Source organism: Erythrolamprus reginae, chromosome 3 (genome assembly GCF_031021105.1).
Source record: "Erythrolamprus reginae isolate rEryReg1 chromosome 3, rEryReg1.hap1, whole genome shotgun sequence".
NCBI classification, from domain to species: domain Eukaryota; kingdom Metazoa; phylum Chordata; class Lepidosauria; order Squamata; family Dipsadidae; genus Erythrolamprus; species Erythrolamprus reginae.
The window spans coordinates 64,753,788-64,779,346 of NC_091952.1; the positions used below are offsets into that span (position 1 = coordinate 64,753,788).

The window sequence follows — 25,559 nt, forward strand, 5'->3', positions numbered from 1 at the left end:
ATGTAGGGCTTTATAGGTCATAAGCAACACTTTGAATTGTGACCGGAAACTGACTAAAGTCATATTTTTTACAAGTCAAGTTTGGAGCGGTTAATATTAAGCTTGAATCTGTTGCATGCTCTTGTGTTGTTGTGGTTGAAGCTGAAGTAGTCCTTGACAGGCAGGGCGTTGCAGCATATGATTTCGTGGGCAATACTGTACTTAGGTCACGTTTAATTCCTTATGTGTCCTATCACAGTGTTTCCCAACCTTGACAACTTGAAGATATCTGGACTTCAACTCCCAGAATTCCCCCAAATATCTTCAAGTTGCCAAGGTCGGGAAACACTGTCCTATCACACCTGAATTCTATTCTATTCCTACTCCATCCCATTCCATTCGAAAACTTAAAACGAGGACGTAAGCAGATGCGAACATGTCCTTTTCTTTGTTTCCTGGGGCAACGGAGCGGAGCACCTGAGCTACCGCTGGGTTTGGCAGAGGGACCGGTGCGATTTCGGTTTCGTTTCTTCCCCCTTGCAAGTTTCAGCTTCCAAGAGGAGGAGCTCAGGGTCGGCGCTGACTTCCCCAAACGAGAGGAAGTGGTGCCAAAATTTGCAGCCGCCTCCGCCGAAGAACAGCCGAAGGAAAAACGGATCGCCATGCCTAAACTTACCTTTAAGGAAGCGAGGGAAATCGGAGAGGCGTTTCTCCGGTTCCTGGTGGAGTCTGGCAACCAGAAACTGAACAGTAAGGCTGCCTTGAAGGCTCTGTACAACCAGGAGTTCCGATACCGGTAGGTGGTTTAAACCCTTGAGAAACGGGTCTGCGGAGCACCGGGATGGGTCCGCTAGGTTTTTTTTTTTGCAGGGTTCCGGTTTCCTTGGAACTGGAGTTTAAACTAATTTCTCCTTTAAGAGCGTTTTTCCTGCTGTTCTGGAAAGTAAAGATTTTTTGTTTGTTTTGGAAAACCAATAACAGGAAGAGATTCTGCCATTTATATTGCTGTTCTCAGGCGAGTCTGAAGATCAGAAGCAACATGAGAAAATATTATTTTACTGAAAGAGTAGTAGATGCTTGGAACAAACTTCAAGCAGACGTGGTTGGTAAATCCACAGGAACTGAATTTAAACATGCCTGGGATAAACATATATTCATCCTAAGATAAAATACACGAAAGAGTATAAGGACAGACTAGATGGACCATGAGGTCTTTTTCTGCCCTCAATCTTCTTTGTTTTTCTGAGTCCCCAATTTACCTTATCTGCATAACTTGGATTTCTGCCTGGCTTTGCAACTTGCTGTGCAGCCCCCCCCCCCAAAGTTTTTCATTGGTAGACAAGTGAAAATCCTTCAACTAGATTTACTAACTCAAATTGGCCTCCAATGTTCTTCTACTAAACTGTTGCAGCATTCAGATTTAAGTCATAAAGACTTTTTTTAAAAGAACAAGATTAAAATAAGATTCCTGGAATGTCAGAAGTCTCACTATCCCATCCAACTTTTTTTGAGGAGGATACAAAGACCGAAATCCTGGTGATCTGATTGGATGGCCAATTTGGGGAAGCTAGCCTAGGTCCCTCTATATAAGGGACCTAGGCACCTATATTGGTCCCTCTATATAAGGGACCTATATTGTTAGGCAAAATCAGCCTTTGAAGAGGACAGCAGAGCTAAAGATTCTTATTCAGGAAGTAGAAGATTGAAGTCATCCGCTGATGAAGCATTGAGGATTGGGGTTTTTTTTAAGGTTGCAATTTCCTTGTATTGTCCACCTGTGACTGGTGAGGCTTCTGTTCTTTGGTTTAGATAAGTTTGTAGAGGGCTTTGTCTGGGGCATGGAGGGCCTGAAGAAGTTAAGCAAAGATTTGAAACAGGTTTGATCCTAGACGCATCCAAACAAATGGGAAATGGAGGAGGGGGGTGCAGTCTCCATGTTGTTGATTTACTCTACTAATGAAGTAAGATCTTGTTTGCTGTAGTAGTTGAGGAACTGATCAAATATCAGAAGTTGTAGACTTCCCGTAGGCTGGTTGGGATTGCACTGCTGAGGTAAAATCCCCTTATTCAGAGGTATGCCTTTAATGTTTTGTATCTTGGTTAATTCTTCAGTTTAACAAACTATTTCCAAAACTCATTCTAGTCCAAGCACTCATAAGTGAAGACTCATTGAAGGCCCAGAAAAGAAACACAGAGACATGCCCCCAATTTTCCCCAATATTTATATTTGTTAACTTTTTTCTTGATAATTTTTACCTAAAAGGACTAGGGCTGGGCTGTCAAATATTGTTCATCTTTAACTGGACTTGAACTGGATTTTTTTCCCCCCAGCTATGTAACACATGCACTCTGATTTACAAAATGGACTTAACTGCAGACCATAATTGAGGAAGCAAGATTCATATGGTATTTCATTCATGAAATTTAAAGTCAGGAAATAGAGGTCAAAATTCAAAACCTTGAAAATTGATATTGAAATACAATATTCTAGTCCTCTATAGCTTAATTTATTAACAAGGTATTTTTGAAGCTTTTGCATTCTTTTCTCCAGGTTGTTTTATGATGGACTAAGAATATGTTTATTTGTTAGACCAGCATTTCCCATTTGTTTATATCTATTGATAGATATTCTTAAACACAAAACAATCCCTTACATTACATTTACTGGGTTTATTAATGGTAACGTCATGGGCATTTTAAAAAATAATTTTAAAATCTTAAACATTTTGTTACAAATAGGGTTTGATGATCACGAGCACAACTTTAAATTTATTATGTTTGCAATGTCAAGATATGCGATAACAGATCTACGGTAGTAACTTGACTTCTCTGTAAATTGTACAAGCAGAGATTAGTAAATGGAAACATTGAAATACAGTATAGCCAATGAGTCATTTGCAATTTAAAGTCTACTGCAGGAGAGTAGAAAGTGAAATGTGTAGGTACATAAGAAATTTTTGCACTTCTAAGATTGGAAAGCTATGTTTATGATCCTAAAGTCAGGAGAGTATCAAGTTTTCTACATTGAACTTTATGTTTAAATACTTTTGAGTACTAGGGAAGTTTGACATTGATATATGAAATGAAATTTTAGTGGGATACTTTTTTTTATAATCGGTCAAATAAAACTGAAGTTTAAACTACAGTTAAATCTGAGTTTAAGATTTAAATCAGCAAAAGGAAACTCAAATTGTAAAACTATTACTTTGGGTTTCGTAATTTAATAATCCATGTTTCTGTCTCATGTTAAATGCATCTATAAAAATAATATCAAGAATGGTTGTTTTGTTTTTAAAAAATTAAGATGGGAGATTCTTATTGAATCACATTTGGAAGAATATTTTCTTCCTAAGGGGAAAAATGTGCTGTAAATCCAGAAAACAGCCTTTCACTTGTACTATCACAGAAAGAATGGTTTGAAACTTAAATTTTGCAAAATCCTGAAATTCCCAAGAATATCAATACCCCTCTAGAAATCCAAGACAACTGATATGTACATGCCTTTGGAATATTTATCACAGCAATGTATTCTTGTTATTACTAGCTGAACTTCAAACCTTGGCCACTTGTTCCTAAAGTGCTTACCTCTGATCCTTGGACTTTATACTGACAAGTATATTTGATAGTACAAAAGCAATGACAGATTACAATATGTCAATGAAATAGACCTCACAATTAAATAGAAAATATTTGTTGGAAGAATTCAACCACAATTATTCTGGTTGAATTTACATAATTTTCCTATTATAGTGCTGATATGTATCAAGCAATATCAAGGTTGGCGAAGTCTCTAGTATCAATGGCTACATCCCTCTAAAAAATTGCCATTGAATTGTGATGTTAATGTAACCGTAATAGTAATTACTATTATTTATTTATTAAAATTCTATGCTGCCTGTCTTCCCTATTAGGTGACTCGGTGTTACTTAAATTACTTCAATGTAAGAGTTTTTCTGTTCCTGTTTACTTTTAAATTTGTCTTTCCAAATTTTGAATTTACAAAAAATTGGGGAAAGCTTTGCAACCATGTTGCATCCATCCAAAGCAATGTTTATAAAACAATATTCTTCATACTGATCCACATTCTTTATGTAAATCAGGATTAACACATATAGATACACATGATAAATTAGAAAAGACCTATGTTGAGTTTTAATTTACTTCTTCCCATGCAGTGCTTTTCCTTCCCTGCAATTCTAAATGACAGTAGATTTAGCCTTCAGGATCCAGTGAATCTTTAAGCCTCTTACATTTATTTTATTCATAGGCAGTATGCTAGCCCTGGAGGAAATACAGCTTTATATTCTAAGTGGCCTTCATCTCTCATTTATTGTTCTCATGCTTTGTTCTGTGATTGATTGGTATATACTTGGCAAGAACAAACAAATAGAATTGTCTGTTTGTTCAGTTATATTTTTGTTATGTATCTTAAGTGTCATGGACTGTTTAGGTTAAGAAATGATTTCTGATCTTCCTCTGAGTTTAAAGGAGATTGAGAAGTACACAGCAGCATAAGTGTGAGAACAGATTATGTATATGTGTGTGTGTGTAATCAATATATTTATTTAATTGAATAAAAGTTATATTCTATTTTCTGACAGAGATAATATAATAAGACCCAACTTCTCCAGTGTGCTCTATGTGCTGATGATGTCACACCGTGCTTTAGTCTTTGGGGATTCTGTGCATTTTATTCAGGTAAGAAGATGTATTTTCTACTTCATTCTTTGATAGTTGATGTTGAACAATTTGGCTTAATGGATCCTTATGGACTCCAAGGAATTAAAATACAGCTCTTTAGATGAAAAGTCATCATGGAAAAAACCAAAGCTGGCTTGTTTGTAGTCTTTTTGTGACGTTTTTATACTGGTGGTGACTAATACACATTTTAATTAGTCATCATAACTGGTACTCAGGTTACAACTATTATTTGTATACCATTATAACCAGTACTCGGGTTCAGCGACTATTCAAACATGTAACAGCGCTGAATGATGGGAACTTATGACCATTTTTGTCATTCTTACTGTTGTAGCATCCCCATGATTACATGATTGTGATCCAGATGCTGAGCTGAAGATTACAATAACACAGGGAGCCATGGTCACGTGATCACGATTTCTGACATTCTCCAACAGCTTCCCATAAACAAAGTAATAAAATATCCTAGATCACAGTTCAAATTTCCAATTGTTCAGTCTGTCCAGAAAACCCCCCCTCAAATAGCTGATTTTAATTTTATCGAGAGACAGACTACATATTTTTTTCTCACTTTTCCCTTCTAATAATCACATTCTTAAATCCTTATTTCTATTTACACTCTATTCTAATTTAATTTTCGGTACATGTTACTTATTTATCTAATGCTGCCTCCTTTTCTATTGTTGTCATCCATGTTATCACAATCATATTTCTCATTTCCTTTTATCCCATTTATATTAAATTAGCATTAAAAACTTTATATATATTTTTCAAACCATTCATAAAGTTTCAGCCAAATTTTATAAAACTCCGAGTCTTCTTTGTCTTTAATTTTCATTATCAATCTATTCGTAAGAGTCCTTGGAGGGGGGCGGCATATAAATCCAATAAATAAATAAAATAAAATAAATAAAAGAATAAATTTCTGCACAGTCCATTATCTTCTTTACTACTTCTCTCTCAATTGGTATTCTATCAAATTTCCAGTTTTGTGCTTATACTATTCTAGCAGCTGTTACTATATGTACAATTAAGTATGTTTCTTTGTTGAATTTTTCTGGCAGTATGCCCAATAAGAATATTTCAGGTTTTAAATCAATGCTTTGTTTTAAAATCTTTTCAATCCATGTTTATCATTTAAAAAATTGCACAATGCTCACTTAATAATGGCAATCATAACTACTGTCACTAAGTAACATGTTCATTTGACAGTATACTTTATGACCCCATCATTTATAGTCTTACAATTCCAATGCCATATGTCATCATAATTTGAGGAATACTTGTAGTATTCTTCTCAGTTCTACTGAAATAGGATTTTGAGGTGTTTAAAAAAAAGTGCTATAATCAAGGGATGAGATTAACATGGTGGGACAAAATAGAAAGAATAATATAGGACTTTAGAGTTTCATGGCATACAGCAGTGATGATTAACCTTATTGGCACTGATTGGCAAAACTGGGGTGAGCACGCCGGAACCCAGATCAGCTGGCTGGAGCACATGTGTATGGCAGCCAGCTGCACAACTTACAGCTGCTCTCTTCTGGGTTCCATCACATGCATGCACACTGGTCAGCTGTTCCTTTCTGGATTCCAGCACACATATGCATGCGGGCCAATTGGTCTTCAACCAGCCGGCTGGCATGCATATACATGCTGGAACCCAGAGGAAAGTATCTGGCTGGTGTGCATGCATGCTGTACCAGCTAGTTGATGTGCATGTGCAGGAACCTGGAATAGCAGCTGGCAATGGCGCGCATGCCCACAGAGGAGGCTGTGCATGCCACCTCTGGCATGCGTGCAATAGGCTGCCCCATAATCTGAACTAGCCCTGCTTTTGCACTTTTTGAATTAATTTATCTGTTCTTAAACAAGAGAGCATAGCTAAATTTTTAAAATTCTTGTCTAATTAAAATAGGATTTTACTAAAAATATTTCCAGGTGGTAAAATTCACTTTGTAAAATTTCCCTTTGAATTTGACAAGTGTCATTTGTTTCAGAATAAGTGGTGAATTAGGGTGAACTGCTTTCTGTGTACATTTTCCCACTACTTTACAATTTATTGGGAACCTTTTTTTTAACAGTATTGCTTTTTTGTTTCTCTATAGCGGAAGACGAAACAGAAGCTTGTTGATCAATATTGGAAACCAAAAACTGATACTGGAGCTGAAGACCATTCTACCCCAAATGGAAACACGTTCAATAATCCACTTCCCCCTGGAGGACGTGTTAAGCGCAGGTATGTAATGCAAAGTTGGATGGTCTATAACTCTTGTATATGCAAGAGGGAAAAAAACATGTTAAAGCCAAGAAAATAGCAGAATTTGATTTTGTCTGGGTTTTTCTCTTTTGATTTTTAAAGGCCAAGATGCTGACTACATCCTAAATCTTGCTGTTCATTAAATGTTTTTGAGCCTCACTGTACCTCTGCTTTGGAAAGAACATGCAATCATAAAATATACTATATTTTAAAAACCTCTATTTATAGTTGGGGATGTTGATTGATATTTGTGCATTACATGCATGGATTTTGAATCTCTGAAGAATCCTTGCTTGGAATTTATACCAGATAAGACATTTATGGAAATCTAACCCATCTTCATATAATTATAGGCAGATCTCCCATTTTTTTTCAAATTTGTTTCTAAAAAATCACAAGGTTATGATAGTAGATTTACTCAATTGTGTCTAAAAGAATGATGGAAATTGTTCACAATGAGTAATGACTCAATTATCCTGGTCCGCCTCATATTATATTACTAGATGTTTTATAGGGGAAATGCAGTTTAGTATAGAAAAGCAGATTCCATCTGTATTGTGTGGCTGAAGACTTCTTTTGAAAGACACTGGTGGCTGTTTAAAAAAGCATAACTACAAGTGAGTAGCATGATCCCCCTCACCAAATCTCATCTTCACATTGTAGATTACAAAATGCAGCCATGAGAATAGCATCAGATCAAAATAACAGATTTGGGAAGGCTTGTGAATTTTGTATTAAATTTGTATTAAGGGCGGTGATAAGACTTACTGGGAGTTTTCCCCCTGCTCCTTAAAGTCTACACGAAAAAGCTTTTCTAACATTATTGGCAAAAATATTCTGATCCTAGTCTCTATGCTGACCTTCCTATCACAATGCCCTCCAAATTTTTTGGAATTTAACTCCTGTAATCTTTTATTTATTTGTTTGTTTATTTATTTGTTTTTTATTGATTGATTGATTGATTGATTGATTGATTGATTGAATTTGTATGCTGCCCCTCTCCAAGGACTTGCCACTAGATTGTAGGAAACGATTTGCAAAACATTGGAAGCATCAAGTTGGGAATGATTTAGTCTTTTGTTGACTTTCATTGACACCTGAAAGAGGAGATCCGCTAATCCAACCTTCTATGTCTTACATTCATTCAAGTGTAATTTGTAAAAAAAGGCTAAAATGCTAAAATGATAAGGTACATAACACTTAATTTTAGATTTGAAATTCACCATTTATATATTGATATTTCAGCCTGAAATTAACTTTTATCTAGTTTTGATAAGACTGTTAAATATCTTACTTAAAGAAGTAGAGAACCAGATTTGGCTTGGCACAAAGATTCTTAGATGTTTTGTCATTTCAATATAAGAATCTAAAAGACAGGTCTTAACAAACCTCCAGACTCATGAAGTCCTTTTAAAATCATCATGAAAGCTTCAAGCTGGCAGCTGAGATATGTCTTGCCACAGGATGTGTGAACAAGTATTTTTGTTATTTCTTTCCTTATCTACTCTGAACTTTGTTTCCTTTCTAATGAAACTCAGAAAACTACTGTTTATACTCAAGTGATATGCATTCAGGGTTCTTCCATCCTTATGGGAGGACCCACTTTTATACACACCTGAATAAACAAGTCCAATTTCTCTTTCTAAGTCATATGTTTATACATTTCTTTAAATTATAGTTTTCCCTATCACCTATTTTCAATAGATAGCAGCTCCTGTCATCGTCATCTTGCCCATAATATGCCACCTTGAAGATGATGACAGGCTTTTACTTTTTTAAAAAAAGTCCTGAAATTTAATTTTCTTAACATTCCTGTTTTCTGTTCTATAGTTGATATTATTATTATTATTTATTAGATTTGTATGCCGCCCCTCTCCGTAGACTTGGGGCGGCTCACAATACAATAAAAACAATTCCTGACAAATCTAATAATTTACAATTTAAAATTTAAAATAGTTAAAAAAACCCATTTTTAAGCAGACATACCTACAAACATACCATACACAAATTATATAGATCTTCTGAAAATGTAAAACCATTAATATGGAGCAATTAAAAAGAATCGTGAAAGTGTGCTTGTGGCATTAGAAATTATGAAATGTCTGATTCCTCAGTCTCTTTATTCCAGATCAAAATTTGTGTCTGCTAAGAATGGTGTGACGATTATTTCAGAGAATGATGCACCAAATGGTAAAATTCAAATCAACATTTCTCCGAAGCAGCGTGTGACTATTAAAATTGAGGTGAAGAACTGTGGAACAAATGAAGTGACGCTGAAAAGTTACAGACTGAGAAAACGTTGTGAATTCCCTTTTGTGGTTTCTGGAGAACCATTGCCTGTGAAACTGACACCAGGTAATATATGTATACATTTGTTGAAACATTGCTAGATCCCTTTAAGAAAAATTGGTGCAGGTAACATATTGTAAAATCATTACAGAACAATTACCATATTTTTCAGATTATAGAGATGCACTGAAGTATAAATGGTCAAAGCAATGGAAACTGCAGTTTAATGTTTCCAAATGTAAAATACAGTAATGCACTTGGGGAAAAGGAATCCTCAATCTGAGCATTGCATTGGCAGTTCTGTGCTAGCAAAAACCTCAGAAAAGAAGGATTTAGGGGTAGTGATTTCTGACAGTCTCAAAATGGGTGAGCAGTGTGGTCGGGCAGTAGGAAAAGCAAGTAGGATGCTTGGCTGCATAGCTAGAGGTATAACAAGCAGGAAGAGGGAGATTGTGATCCCCTTATATAGAGCGCTGGTGAGACCACATTTGGAATACTGTGTTCAGTTCTGGAGACCTCACCTACAAAAAGATATTGACAAAATTGAACAGGTCCAAAGACAGGCTACAAGAATGGTGGAAGGTCTGAAGCATAAAACTTATCAGGAAAGACTTAATGAACTCAATCTGTATAGTCTGGAGGACAGAAGGAAAAGGGGGGACATGATCGAAACATTTAAATATGTTAAAGGGTTAAATAAGGTTCAGGAGGGAAGTGTTTTTAATAGGAAAGTGAACACAAGAACAAGGGGACACAATCTGAAGTTAGTTGGGGGAAAGTTCAAAAGCAACGTGAGAAAATATTATTTCACTGAAAGAGTAGTAGATCCTTGGAACAAACTTCCAGCAGACGTGGTTGGTAAATCCACAATAATTGAATTTAAACATGCCTGGGATAAACATATATCCATTGTAAGAAAAATACAGGAAATAGTATAAGGGCAGACTAGATGGACCATGAGGTCTTTTTCTGCCGTCAGTCTTCTATGTTTCTATAAGACACACCTTAGTTTTTGGGGAGGAAAATAAGAAAAAAAGCTGATTGGTGGATTGCTCGGCCTCCCGGAATACCCCTAATCAGCTGTTCCCAGAGGTGAATTTTAGCAACAGGTTCATTGGTTGTGATGTCTGTTCCTTGCTTTTTTGTATTGGTTTTCTTTATAGGAGGTTGCTAAGGTTAATTTATAATTTGTACTCCATATTTTTTTCCCATTCATTTAAGTTTATCGAATATCCGAAATTCTGGGACTATCCGAAATTCTGCAATCATTGTTCCCTTAACTTCTTTGTTTATTGTATAATAGAAAGAAAATTATAAATTTTTGATATAATTTTTGATTCTGGGCCTAGTATAATCTTATCCAAGGTATTATTCTCCTGAAAACCAAATCTAATTTTGTCCTCATTGAACTTTGATTTAATTTGGAAATAGTGTAGCCAATCTAAATTTATCTCTTTTTCAGTGAGAATTTGTTTTGACGCACCCTGATTTTCATTGCAAAAAACCCTGAAACCTCTTTTAGCAACATGAGCCTTTGAAAACTAACTCAAAATCAACAACATTAACCAAATTAATCCTTATATCTTAATCATTAGATTAGTCATCTTACCAAGCCTAAGCAAACCTAAACATTTTCAATTCAATTTCATATTCAGTAGTATTATTTCATTATCCTAATAATGTCCCCATCAAAATAATTTTGTACCTCAAAAAATAACTTAGTTAACCATTATTTCATATGCAAGTCACTTAAAATCTTAATCTTTACATTAATCATTAAAGCTAAACAACCCTATCAAACCTAACCATTTTCAATTTCTCATTTAACAGTAATGTTTCATTATTTCCCCCCAGAGAAATGTCATTATTTCCACCAAGAAAAGATTTTTTAAAAAATCTCAGATATCTTAGTTAAACATTCAATTCAGTTCAATTAAAATCTAAATCTTTAATTAGATCATCCTGCATTAAAACAATTTATTCTTAAAAAAATCATTTCATTCTCTTATAATGAAATCCAATTTAAAATCAATTTAAAGTCAATTTCATTTTAAAAATCCATTTATAAGTTTTAAAACCTCATTTAAATCCTTTACTTTTCATAATATTATTTCAATATTCTATAATTTTGTCTACCAGAATAATTTTATGAATCTCAAGTATCTTAATTAATCAATATTACATATGCCACTCAATTAAAATAAATTAAATCAATTAAAAATCATAGTCTTAAATTAATCCCTCCTCCATCAGAACAGATTCTTCCTTGTAATTTCATTAAACTTTTCATATATTAAAGTCCAATTAGGGTCCAATTAGAGTCTAGTTTGAATTAATAGTCCAATTAATTTTTTTTTTTTAAAGTCCATTTATGTCCTTTAGTATAAATCTTCTTTTTTGAAAATCTTGTCAGTCTCCATATTCCCATTTTATATTCTTGCTCCATACTTGCCTAAATGTGTCCAATATGTCCTAGTGTGCAGTATCTCCTCTCAGTTACAAAAAAAAATTCTTCCAATTAGCCATGATCCAAAACAAACCTGGGGACCATCTTTTGTCAGCAGTATACATAGATATCAAACAGCTTCCTCCTTCCAACAAGAAAAATAAAATAAAAAGCCATCTGGCACTAATTGCATCATAAAAATCCTTGTAGTAACTCCTCCGACCTGAGAGTGGCAGTAAATTATCACGATTGATCATTCTTACTAGTTGTTATAACGGGAAGTGACATCATCAAGGGGAAAAAAATACCTCAATAATTTTTTTTAAAAAATCACAATTCAAGCTCCAAATCTTTAAATTCTTTAGAAATCATCCGCCCCCCCCCAAAAAAAGAACAATAACTGGGCAATTTGCTATGACTTTAAAGCTTTCCGCTAATTGCACCATGGCCGATCAGCTACTTCCACATGAATTCCAGGCATTTCTGCTTCCACGAATAGAAAAAATAAAAAACACTCCGCACTCACCAGCACATCGCTTAAGCATTTTCCACCTCCCCATCGCTGAAATCCAGTCTTTCCAGCTTCTTCAGTCCCTGCGTTGCGAAGTCATTTGTGGCTAGTGTCGGCCAGGCATGACCGCCATCACCAGTGCGAGACAAAAACCAGTTCGCCTGGTGGGGCATGCCCGTGCCAAACCAAGCCTCCGGTAGCGTCCCCTACGTCTCCTCCCATGCAGGGAGGATCAGGCCCGGTTCAAAAGAGCCGGGGGGCCCTGGAGGGTGGGGATTTGGGGTTTCCCTCAGGGGAGTGAGGGAGCCCCGTGGCACGGCGACCATTGACCCCGCCCCTCCAACTGCTCTATTATTCATGAACCATCAGAAAGAAATCCAAGAGGACTACAGTAGAGGACTAATGTAGAAGTTCCTGTAAGAAATTGTGAGGCTGTTCATTTCTTATTTGCACAATTAATACAGTAACCAAAAGTACTTATAACTATTAATTATGTCAATAAGCATCAGACTCCATGAAATATATCTGTTGAAAGTAATGGAAGATGGAATTGGATACCTGATAATAGCTGTGCAGCATAACTGAATAATGTCATTATGGACTTCTAAATAACAGCATATGAGATTTATCAAAGTTTCTACAGGTCAAGGTGCATAAGAATTAAGCAATTATTTTCCAGTTTGTTAGGTTTTTGAAGGACAGTTGGAAACTGGGAGGGGCTTAATATCTTATTTCTACCTAAACTAAAAGTTTTTTTCATTCTGGGTTATAATATAAGTATGGGCAGATACAATACTAGAAAGAAGCATCTTTATCTTTAAACTAGTTAACTAAATAAATATAACAATATTTGTTGCAAACTTTAGAGAATATGCATTGTATATTTTGGAAATTCCATATTCTTAATTTCAAATCTAGTTTTAGAAAATTAATGCAGAAGAGAGCCTTCTTCCTTGCTGTTTTGTAAATGTAAAGAGGTTTTCTTGTCTTTAGGTTTAGTGCATGAAATCCAAATCACGTGTGAGGTGCCAGATTATGGCTTCTTCCAGGTCACCATGCAGTTTGATTTCACCAGTGAACAGACTGGTGATTTCCACATTGGACGTTTTGTGCAGGCTGTTGCCAAAACCAAGTTAGCAGAACAACTTGGTCCTTCAGAACCTTATCAGCCTTATCAAGCCAAACTGCACAAACCACAGTTCAGATCTATAGAAGATGGCTTTCCACCAGACAAGTACGTGAGGATTCTCTGCTAATTTTCTCCTTTTATTCTTCCTCTGTTTTTCCTAGACATATTATCTCAGTATCATATTTTTCCTCCAACTCCTTTTTCTGAAATCTGTCCTTAGCCACTGCCTTTCCGCTGCTATTGCCATATAACTATGTTTTGCTCATCTATTTTGCAATGCTTTTGCTCATGTATTTTGCAACTTTCAGTGTGTCATTCCCAATTGATGCACTTGGCTACATGAAATAGTAATGGCATCGGACCAGAATATCTCTGAGACCACCTTCTGCCACATGAATCCCAGCGACCGGTTAGGTCCCACAGAGTTGGCTTTCTCCAGGTCCCGTTGACTAAACAATGTCGTTTGGCGGGGCCTAGGGGAAGAGCCTTCTCTGTGGCGGCCCCGACCCTCTGGAACCAGCTCCCTCCGGAGATTAGGATTGCCCCCACCCTCCTTGCCTTTCGCAAACTTCTTAAAACTCACCTCTGCCGTCAGGCATGGGGGAATTGAGACATTTCTCCCAGGCTTATATAGTTTTACGTATGGTATGCTTGCATTGAATGTTTTTTAAATTAATGGGTTTTTAGATACTTTTTAAACATACTGTTTTATTGTTGTTGTGAGCTGCCCCGAGTCTGTGGAGAGGGGCGGCATACAAATCAAATCAAATCAAAATAAATAAATAAACAAACAAACAAACAAACAAAGAAACAAACAATAGCACTTAGACTCATATACTGACTCATGGTACATTTACAGCTCTCCCTGAGCAGTTTACAGTACCAGCATATTGCCCGCAACCATGTACAGTAGTTCCTCATTTTACTGACCTCAGAAGAATAGACTCAGCGTGATCCCCTTCAGGGTTGAGCTCCTGGCAGTGGGCACAGTTAACCTACAATACTGCATCTATCTGCTGCGCCACCACAGTTTTATTAGCGATACCAAGACTAGCATACCATTTTAGTTTTCTACATCATTTAGAACTTTATAGGTGCTAAATCAACTTTGAGAAAAAGAGACCCCTCATAAAGACTGGAGCTAGATGGGGTGCAGCCAACACTATTAATTACTGTTTGTTATATTTATGAAACCTTGGGAGTTTAAATCTTTTTTTCATTTTCACTCTCCGAAGACTTACTTGAAATTGGTTATTGATATTTTAACTTTAAAGGAGCTGGCTAAGGATATCTAGTTTGTATCAACATAAGAGCAGGAAAATATTCTGCAATGTATGACAAAAATACCAAATGATTGTTTTTTTTCAAATGCTACATGTTGATTATTTTTTTAATCCTTTCTTGCAGCCAAGATTAATTGCATGCAATGTAAACTATTTAATTTTACTAATTTATATAATTAAATCAAAATTATTTAAATTTAAAACAGTGAGGCTACAATTATTATAATTTATTTCCAAATAGATAAACCAAACTTTTTCCATATGTTATGGTAACTCTCATATGTAAATCATTGTATGTGCAAATTAATATTAGCTATTGATGGAGCTAATATCTGAAGTAGTGATTTGACTATTTCACTATTATTTATTATGGTATATTCTAGTAATCTGGATTATCTTTTTTTGAATTTTTAAGTAAGGATGAACAATGTTTGAAGATAAAATCACTTTTAACTTTTAAATGTTTTATCTCCAATGCCCCAAAACATGGCAGAATAGCAAACAACAGCAGAGGGCACCAAGATTTGAGGGAAGTGGTTTAAAGATGAAAAAAAGGATAAAATATCTGTGTCTGTTACCGTATATACTCGAGTATAAGCCGACCCGAGTATAAGCCGAGGCACCAATTTTTGCCACAAAAACCTGGGAAAACGTATTGACCCGAGTATAAGCCGAGGTTAGAAAATGCAGTGGCTACTGGTAACTTATAAAAATGGAAAACAATAAAATTACATTAATTGAGACATGTTTTAGAATATTTATTTTAAAGAAAACCAGTAAACTAGCTCTGTAAATTTAAAAGAGGGTAAACAAATTAACAATATTAACAATAAATTAAAAAGTAAAAAAAGTAGCTCGATCAGGAACAAAGCTAAAACCTAAGAGTTAAAATCCTTCAAAACTGGATTCCTTCTCATCATTAATTGGATTTACATTATTGTTCTGTTTTTATATATGCTGTGAGCCACCCTGAGTCCTTGGAGAGGGATTGCATACAAATCCAATTAAATAAATAAACAAACAAACAAACAAACAAATAAGTGTATCCAAAGAAGAGCTTCAGCATTAGCTGCTGTGAGGTTATCAGCATAGAAAACCAGATAGATAGATAGATAGATAGATAGATAGATAGATAGATAGATAGATAGATAGATAGATAGATAGATAGATATAGATAGAAAGATAGATAGACAGACAGACAGACAGAAAAACAGATAGATAGATAGATAGATAGATATATAGAAATAGATAGATAGATAGATAGATAGATAGATAGATAGATATAGATAGAAAGATAGACAGACAGACAGACAGATAGAAAAATAGATAGAAATAGATACAGATAGATAGATAGATAGATAGAAAGAAAAATAGTTAGATAGAAAAATAGATAGATAGAAATAGATACAGATAGATAGATAGATAGATAGATAGATGATAGATAGATAGATAGATAGATATAAAGATAGACAGACAGATAGAAAAATAGATAGATAGATAGATAGAAAGAAATAGATACAGATAGATAGATAGATAGATAGAAAAATAGGTAGATAGAAAAATAGATAGATAGAAAGATAGACAGATAGAAAAAGAATTCCTGTCTAGCTCTGCCTCATAACACATTATTAGATCCTATCCAAGCAAGGACAGCAACTACCACAAAATACCATTTTTTAAACAGTTTAAATCCTTTCAAAGGAGGGGGAGGAGAATCTGACAGCAGGGGGCCTTTTTAATCCGACTCACCATTGCAAATGGCTGCCTTCTTTGCTTGAGCTAGGGAGAGGAACTACGGCGTGCCAGAGGAGACAAAAGCTGGTGCCTCCTCGCTCTGGCTCAAGCAATGGCGCCCTCGTGTGGTGACTTTGTCAATGACCCGAGTATAAGCCGAGGCTGTGTTTTTCAGCCCATTTTTGGGGCTAAAAAACTCGGCTTATACTCGAGTATATACGGTATTCATATTTAGTCATCCAAATTTAATGACACAGTTCAGGACAAGGTGTAAAAATTGAAAATTGTTTTCCTTGTTATTAACATCTGTGATTAAGATGCAACTTTGTACCTGTCTTGTGTTTTCAGCAATTTGCGCTCCGAATTGCAGAATAAAGCTTTAGATCAGTACAAATATCCAAGTGATCTGAAGGATTTGATTGAATGCTTGAATGAAGGTAATACTCCTAATGATGGCACCGGTGACAAGATTGCCCGTCTACAGTAAGTTTCTACTAAACAAGAAATTGTCATTCTCTCCACTTTCCACTTAGTTCTTTGTCCTAAGGAAGAAATATACACATCATGCTACTACAGCATATTGATGCAATAATTAAAGTATGTAATTACAACTAGCAAATCCTAGACAAAAATATTGCTTGACCATGAACTCATGATAAGTTTAGCCTAGTTGATAATCATTCTGACCTTGCTTTTCACAGGATTGTTCATGTTTTGATACTACAATAAGGGAAAATGTTTATATTTGTTGAATTGAGCTCCCAGAAGAAATTATGGGTATATTTTTAAAAAGTACTTTTGTCTTCCTGATTAATGGCCCCCAAGATTCATTGTGATATATCATTCTTTTCCTTCTCCCTCCACTTATTTGGCTACAGATAGTAGGATTTGTAAGGAAAGGCTAGTGTCAGAATTAATGTGCAACTTCATAAATATTTGTTCTTAAATATAATTTTTTCTTACATTTCCTGGTTTAGACCAGCCTAGGAATAGCTAACATGGCATGGTGATGAAACGAAAACAATTAAAGAAGAAAAATCTTCATAGACTTTTAAAAGGAAAAAGTTATAGCTAGGCCTGAATATTGAGCTGAAACAGACAAAGTAAAATTTACCAGTGAGAAATTTAAATTCCTGCTTTTGGTGATGGTTAATGTATGAGCAGAGTAATCCTTGTTTACCAAGGTTGTGCACACACAGAAATGTTTAGATTGTGAATAACTGCTTAGGACACATAGATGTACAGTGGTACCTCTACTTATGAACTTAATTTGTTCCATGGCCGGGTTCTTAAGTGTGTAAGAAGAAGCAATTTTTCCCATAGGAATCAATGTAAAAGCAAATAATGTGTGCAACTGGGGAAACCACAAGGAGGGTGGAGGCCCTGTTTCCTCCCAGGAGATTCCTAGAGAGGCCCCACAGAGTCTTCTCTCCACCTTTTCCGGTTACAGTTTTGGAGGCTCGGGTTTGTAAGTGGAAAATGGTTCTTGAGAAAAGGCAAAAAAATCTTGAACACCTGGTTCTTATCTAGAAAAGTACTTAAGTAGAGGCCTTCTTAGGTAGAGGTATCATTGTACCACATACATACACATACACACACATACACATCCAGAGCCAGAGTAGCATAGTGGTTAGAGTGCAGCACTGCAGGCTACTTCAGCTAACTGCTAGCTGTAGTTTAGCCGTTCAAATCTCACCACTGGCTCAAGGTTGACTCAGCCTTCGATCCTTCTGAGGTGGGTAAAAGGAGGATCCAGATTGTTGGGGGCAATATGCTGATTCTGTAAACCGCTTAGAAAGGCTGTAAAGCACTATGAAGTGGGTATATAAATCTAAATGCTAGTGCTATATAATTACTTTGAGAAATAACATATTCAGATAAACAGTCTAAAGTCATGGACATAATAATTTAATTTAATTTATTTGACTTCTAATTGGACTTCTAATCGTGGCATAGAAGTCAATTAAATGAGAATATCAATTGAAATATTATCAAGTACATAGTCTTTCTTACCGATTGTCTTTGTCCTAATCAGCAAACAAAGATATCAAGCCTAAACATATTTTAGCTAATATACATAACTACAATACAAAGATATTGCAGAGCTAACCTAACAGTGAGTAGCCATTAACAGCGAGTAGCTAGACAAAAAGAAACAGAGAGAGTGACTGAGAGAAATAAACTATGAACTCTAGCTCTCTTTGTGGCAGTCTGTAACACCTGCAGTCAATATATTGCCAACCTAACAGCGATTAAAAAAAATTAAGAGTGGCTTTATAATAGTAAGTGTGAAAGGAATATTGGTGCTGTAGTATATCACAAGTTAAATGTAGCCCATCAGTGTGATGGAGCTGATAAAAAGGTAAATGCTGGAAATCTTGAAACAGAGACTGGACTTTGTTGCTTGTACATTGATTGGCTCCTAATGTGATTTAGAAACATAGAAACATAGAAGTCTGACGGCAGAAAAAGACCTCATGGTCCATCTAGTCTGCCCTTATACTATTTTCTGTATTTTATCTTAGGATGGATATATGTTTATCCCAGGCATGTTTAAATTCAGTGACTGTGGATTTATCTACCACGTCTGCTGGAAATTTGTTCCAAGGATCTACTACTCTTTGAGTAAAATAATTATTTTCTCATGTTGCTTTTGATCTTTCCCCAACTAACTTCAGATTGTGTCCCCTTGTTCTTGTGTTCACTTTCCTATTAAAAACACTTCCCTCCTGGACCTTATTTAACCCTTTGACATATTTAAATGTTTCGATCATGTCCCCCCTTTTCCTTCTGTACTCCAGACTATACCGATTGAGTTCAGTAAGGCTTTCCTGATATGCTTTATACTTAAGACCTTCCACCATTCTTGTAGCCCGTCTTTGGACCCGTTCAATTTTGTCAATATCTTTTTGTAGGTGAGGTCTCCGGAACTGAACACAGTATTCCAAATGTGGTCTCACCAGCACTCTATATAGCGGGATCATAATCTCCCTCTTCCTGCTTGTTATACCTCTAGCTATGCAGCCAAGAATCCTACTTGCTTTCCCTACTGCCTGATTGCACTGTTCACCCGTTTTGAGACTCTGAAATCACTACCCCTAAATCCTTTTCTTCTGAAGTTTTTGCTAACACAGAACTGCCAATACAATACTCAAATTGAGGATTCCTTTTCCCCAAGTGCATTATTTTACATTTGGAAACATTAAACTGCAGTTTCCATTGCTTTGACCATTTATCTAGTAAAGCTAAATCATTTACCATATTACATATCATATTACAGGAATATCAACCCTATTGCACACTTTAGAGTCATCGACAAATAGGCAAACCTTCCCTACCTATAAATTTGATTGTTTATATGTACCTGAACTGTCATTAAGTGTTGTACCTTATAATTTTTGTCAAACTTTTTTTTTTTTTTAGTACATGAGTACATGTACACCAAGACAAATCCCTTGTGTGTCCAATCACACCTGGCCAATAAAATTCTATTCTGTCTACAACCACCAGAGTTGAAATGCTTTAGCAGAAAGCAGAGGTCTGCAGTCTGGAGTATATTAACTCTGAAGTGCCTTCTGTCTCTAATGGAAATGAAAAAGTCAACATGCTGCAAATCAAGATATTTTTAGAAAGTAAAAGGGCTTCAAATGATGCTGTGCTTGGCAACGGGTCCTTCAGTTGTTGTTTTTAAAAAAATGGAAATAAGCTGGGATGAGAGGGGGAATGTAGAGTAGAGAGTAAACAGATCCATTCGGCTTCGGGTACCACTGCAACTATTTTTGGGATAAGGATGCATCCTTACTCTTCGTGGGAAACAATAAAAATACAGAAACAAAGAAAACAATTTCATCACTGTTTCTAATTTCACTGGAAGCATTTTAAACTCAAAAATGCTCCTATTTTGAACTCCGTTTCAAATTCAAAGCACTTCCAGTAAAGTCAGAACAGTGGCTGTTCTGAATTCTGATTGGGTTCACGGTTCAATCTCAGGGTGTTTTGAAGGGTTTGAACAGCTATAGCTTGCTTTGAAATTCCAAAAGTGGGCCAAGAAGATTGCTTATCCCCCCCACAAACACCCCCCCCCTTGTATCCTGTTTTAGAAACATTAAAAAATGACAGCAGAAAAAAGACCTCATGGTCCATCTAGTCTGCCCTTATACTATTTCCCGTGTTTTATTTTAGGATGGATATATGTTTATCCCAGGCATGTTTAAATCCAGTTACTGTGGATTTACCAACCACGTCGGCTGGAAGTTTGTTCCAACCGTCTACTACTATTTCAATAAAATAATATTTTCCCACGTTGCTTCTGATCTTTCCCCCAACTAACCTCAGATTGTGTCCCTTGTTCTTGTGTTCACTTTCCTATTAAAAACACTCCCCTCCTGAACCTTATTTAACTCTTTAACATATTTAAATGTTTAGATCATGTCCCCGTTTTCCCTTCTGTCCGCCACACTATACAGATTGAGTTCATTGAGTCTCTCCTGATAAGTTTTATGCTTAAGACCTTCCACCATTTTTGTAGCCCGTTTTTGGACCCGTTCAATTTTATCCATATCTTTTTGTAGGTGAAGTCTCCAGAACTGAACACAGTATTCCAAATGTGGTCTCACCAGCGCTCTTGTAAAAACAAATTCTTGTAATGGATATTCATCACTTCATTTTGATCTTATTGTTGTTAATGTTTGTATAGACCCCTGAGTGTTTAAAATATTTCAAATGTTGAGATGTTTAGCAGGATCAGCATTGCTCAACAAGAGATTTTAAAGAATTTAAAAGCTAGTAGCTGAGCAGCTTTAGAGATAGTTGCATGGGTTCAGAATTTACCCTCTTTGACTGACAGTCCTTTTACCATCTCTTGGAATACCAAGAAGCTGTTGAGTAGTGTGTGTCCACTTTTGTTACTGCTATTGTGTCATCTTTTATTCTTTTTCATTGTGCACTCTTTTATTGTTTTTGATGTTTTACTTGCCAACTGCCCAGAAACATTGGGAGTCATGTGGTGCACAAATTTAATAAACAACAACAAGATGATGTATTGTGCCCTCAGTCAATATTAACAAATCACATTAAGATGGGCTAGCTACCAACTCTTTTTGAACAACTGCATTGGTTTGTCTTGGCCTAGTACCAGATTTTTACCTTTCGTCAAATATTAGGAAGTTCAGATAGCTCTATCTCTGCATGAAAAGGAAGAATATATGTGCAGAAAAGAGCAGCAACGTAGCCTGGGTCATCCAAATAAAGTAGGGGGTATTTTAAAGCAAGGATCTCCAACTTTGGCAACTTAAGACTTGTGGACATCAACTCCCAGAATTCCTCAGCCAGCAAAGTTGGTTGAGGAATTCTGGGAGTTGAAGTCCACAAGTCTCAAAGTTGCCAAGGTTGGAAACCCCTGTTTTTAAAGCTGAAATATCTTGTGGTTTTGTCTGTTCCTTCCTACCAAATATTATAATAAACTCTCCCATCTCTGTTGGAAAAAGAGGTGATTCCTTTTTTCTTTTTAAAATATTTTTTATTATATTGCAAAGACAGACAAAACATACATTACATGTAACATTTAGTGGAGCAACAATCGCTCCTCTCAAAGTAGAAGTCATCTTTATATTTTTAATAAGTAAAAAAGAAAAAAAAACTAACTTTATCATTAATTTTAAAATACTTGAATATATCAATTGTAAGATAATAAGAAAAAACACATCTAAAACATTTAAAAATACAGTGATCTCTCGATTAGCGCGGGGGTTACGTTCCAAGACCTCCCGCGCTAATCGATTTCCGCGTTATAGTGGTGCGGAAGTAAAAAACACCATCTACGCATGCGCGCCATTTTTTTTCATGGCCGCACATGCGCAGATGGTGGAGTTTGCGTGTGGGCGGCGGGGAAGACCAAGGGAAGGTTCCTTCAGCCGCCTAACAGCTGATCTGCTCCGCAGCGCGGAAGCAGCGAGGAGCCGAAGATGGGGTAAAGGCAAAGCGGAAACCCCATCTTCGGCTCCTCGCTGCTGCCGCGCTGCGGAGCGGATCAGGTGTTGGGCGGCTGAAGGAACCTTCCCTTGGTCTTCCCGCCGCCCAGGCAAAGGGGAAACCCCAAGATCGCTTGCCGCTTGCCGCTTGCCGTATTGCAGCTTGGAGCCTTGCTTCGCCTCCTTCGCTGTAATACGGCAAGCGGCAAGCGATCTTGGGGTTTCCCCTTTGCCTGGGCGGTGCTGGGGCCATGCGGAGCCGCTCATCTAGGGGGGCGTGGACCGGGAAGGTGCCCTCCGCTCTCTCTCTTTCTCTCCCTGTTACCGGTGTGGTATAAGAGAGAGAAAGAAAGAGAAAGGAGGGCGACTTGCCAGTCCACGCCCCCCTGGATGAGCGGCCCCGCATGGCCCCAGCGCCGGACTCCGCCGTTGCCTCCGCCCTTGTTCGGCTCTGCAGCTGAGAGGCCACGTCCACCCCCTCCTCGGTGTCCCCGGCACCCAGCGTCCCCACGCCGCCTCCACCTCCCGGTAATGCGCCCGACCTCTGCCTCTCTCTTTCTCTCTCATATACCACGCCGGCAACAGGGAGAGAAAGAGAGAGAGAACTAGCGCGGACTTATAGAAACATAGAAACATAGAAGACTGATTATTATTTTGATTATTTTATTATTAATTATTTTTTAATTAATATTTTTTGAAAAACTGCGTTGCAGCGTTTCGCGCTAATCGAGACCGTGCTAATCGAGGGATCACTGTATATAGAAATTTTAAATTTATAACTTGAAATAAACTATGAAGAAAAAAAAAAGAAAAATGGTAGAAGAGGAAAGAAGGAGTTTATCTTTATATTGTTAATAATCACTATCTAATACAATATAACTACTAAGTACAAATATGTTTAAAATAATGTAAAAATAAGGTTATCTCTGTTTCTTTGTATCCCACCAGATATATACCTTTTGCCAAACCTCATAAAATTCTGATTCTTCTTGATTTTTCAACCTTCTTGTCATCATGTCAAGCTCAGCACATTCTAAGACTTTCTTAAATATATCAGTTTCTTTTGGGGTCTCAAGGTCTTTCCATTTTTGAGCAAAAGCAGGAAAAAGAGGTGATTCCTGTTGGGGTGAGCAGATTAAATTTGATAGAATACTATTCCATATACTTCCAAACAGGAGCAGTCTGGAAGCCCCCTTGCAATTTGACAATTATTCTGAGAAGTTTTGTCTGCTACTTCACTTGGAAGAGATCCAAATGGAGGTGGACATCCATCGATATGATATGGAGAATGTTAGCATGGTTAAAGACAAATACAATAAGAGACTCCTTGTTCTGAAGGTGAGTGACTTATAGTCTAGAGCATGAAAGAAGTCCTTATTCTGTGAGTACAATAGTTACAGCATAGATGCTAAACCTCAGCTCTTTTCCTTGCCATTCTTAGTTGCATCTGATTTGCAGTAGGACATATGATAGGAATGGGGGAGTGGTGCAGGGGCAACAGATTATATTTATAAAACCGTGGGTGAGTTTAAGAAAAAAGGATAGGAAGATCCAAAACAATAACAAATAGGGGGGAAATACAGGATCAATTTCCCACAAAATAAAAATTAAAGTTACTTATTTGGAACAGCCTCTTACAATTACTATTTCAGAGGTTAATTTCCATGAAATAGCAGAACTGCATATAAAATATATCAAAGTTTATTTTACTAAACAAAATGCAGGTAATGTCTCCTAAATATGTGCTTAAATATATATATATTCTCTCTCTCTCTCTCTTCCCTTCCCCTCTCCCTCCCTCCCTCCTTGTCCCTGTCCCTCCTTCCCTCCCTCTGCCTGTATGAACATTCATGCATAAATTTCTTACTTATTTGTATGTATCCTGAATCTTGCCAGAACAATATGTCCACCATCCCCTTTGCCTTTTCCACATGCCACATCTAAAACAATTTAGATTCACCTTTTCATCCCTACAAAGTTCTAAACAAACAAGTTAAAGCATTTGATCTAAATAAAAATATACTTCAATTGTAACTCAAAAGAAGACTTCATGGAAACATAAGATCTAGAGTGATCAAGGTCAAAAGGGATGGAGTCCAAACTACTCTATTACAGTGCACCCATTCATCAGCTTCTTAATCTAAGAAATGAGTGATGTGCCATTACAGCATAAGGACAAAAGAAATTTAAGGGCTTGAGTGTTAAATTTGTTGTTTTTAGTTCAATAGTTGGGGGTTTTTCCCCCAGTACTGAGGGCTTTTTTTAGTATGTGTGCTTAAAGTATCTTATTCAAGTTAAATCTTTGAAATTGGCTGCGTTATGAGTGTATTAGCCTGGATGAAGCATGACAATTGCATACTAAATTGTACAGATAGCTTTAGCTAATATCATTGCAGCAAATCAGATTGCACATACGGCATTATTTCCTCCGCCCCAGCCACTAGTCTACAGTAGATGTTGACTGTGTGTTGTTTCATTGAGATAAACTTTTAGTGTTGCTATTATATATTGGGGTAGTTTTAAATTTTGTATTATGTTTTTATTGTTGTAAGCCACCCTGAGTCCATGAGGAGAAGGGCAGCCTATAAATTTAATAAATAAATGAATAAATTTGTACTCACCAGCTTTTGAAAATTAACTGTAGGTCATCTAGATGAGAATAAGGAGAAGAAAAAAGTAAACTAGATGCTGAAAGAGAAAGAGGGAGGAGAATGCTGAAACTCTAGGAGAAAAAAAAATGACAGGAATTTTTTTAAAAAAAAATATTCAACAAAGGGGAAACATTAGCCAGGAGTGGGTTCTCCCCAGTTCATACCAGATCACCCGAACCAGTAGCGATCCGCTGGTGACATTACGATCCGGTTTGGTCAGTTCCAGTCCGTGGGCACTGCCATCTTTTTTTTTGGAATTACTTCCGAATTTTTTACTGCTTGGAAGTTTTTTCCTCTGCTGCTACTTGAAAAAGGGCCATCTCACTCACCTCAGGGTTTACACTTGCCTTTATTCCTTCACCCGAAGCACAGCTGATCAGCTCCTCAACTGTGTTTTGGCTGATTATAGCCACTGCGCATGTGCAAAAGCAGAATTGTATGCGTGAAACATCATGGTGCGAACCAGTGGCGAAGGTAAGTGGAACTCACCCCTGACACTAGCCATATTTAAACTGTCATGTTATAACTTCTAAATTCCAAATTATGCATGAATTGCGATGAAAGAGGTTAGGAAGGTTCCCGGCCCTACCCTATCCAGATGTCATAG

At 36.6% G+C, this 25,559-nt stretch overlaps 1 protein-coding gene across 3 annotated transcripts in view; it reads left to right on the top strand.

The window, feature by feature from the left end:
• Positions 1-342: 342 nt before the first annotated feature.
• Positions 343-25,559, top strand: part of MOV10 (Mov10 RNA helicase) — a 52,420-nt gene continuing 27,203 nt past the window's right edge. The window contains exons 1-7 of one of the 3 annotated variants that reach the window (XM_070745626.1): positions 343-775; positions 4,581-4,677; positions 6,789-6,919; positions 9,069-9,295; positions 13,180-13,420; positions 16,681-16,815; positions 23,477-23,639. In XM_070745626.1, the coding sequence (XP_070601727.1) occupies positions 408-775; positions 4,581-4,677; positions 6,789-6,919; positions 9,069-9,295; positions 13,180-13,420; positions 16,681-16,815; positions 23,477-23,639 (1,362 nt within the window). In that variant the 5' untranslated portion in view covers positions 343-407. Of the gene's footprint in view, positions 776-1,598; positions 2,053-4,580; positions 4,678-6,788; positions 6,920-9,068; positions 9,296-13,179; positions 13,421-16,680; positions 16,816-23,476; positions 23,640-25,559 lie in introns of those variants that run through there. The other 2 variants (XM_070745628.1, XM_070745629.1) reach the window with 2 other exon arrangements.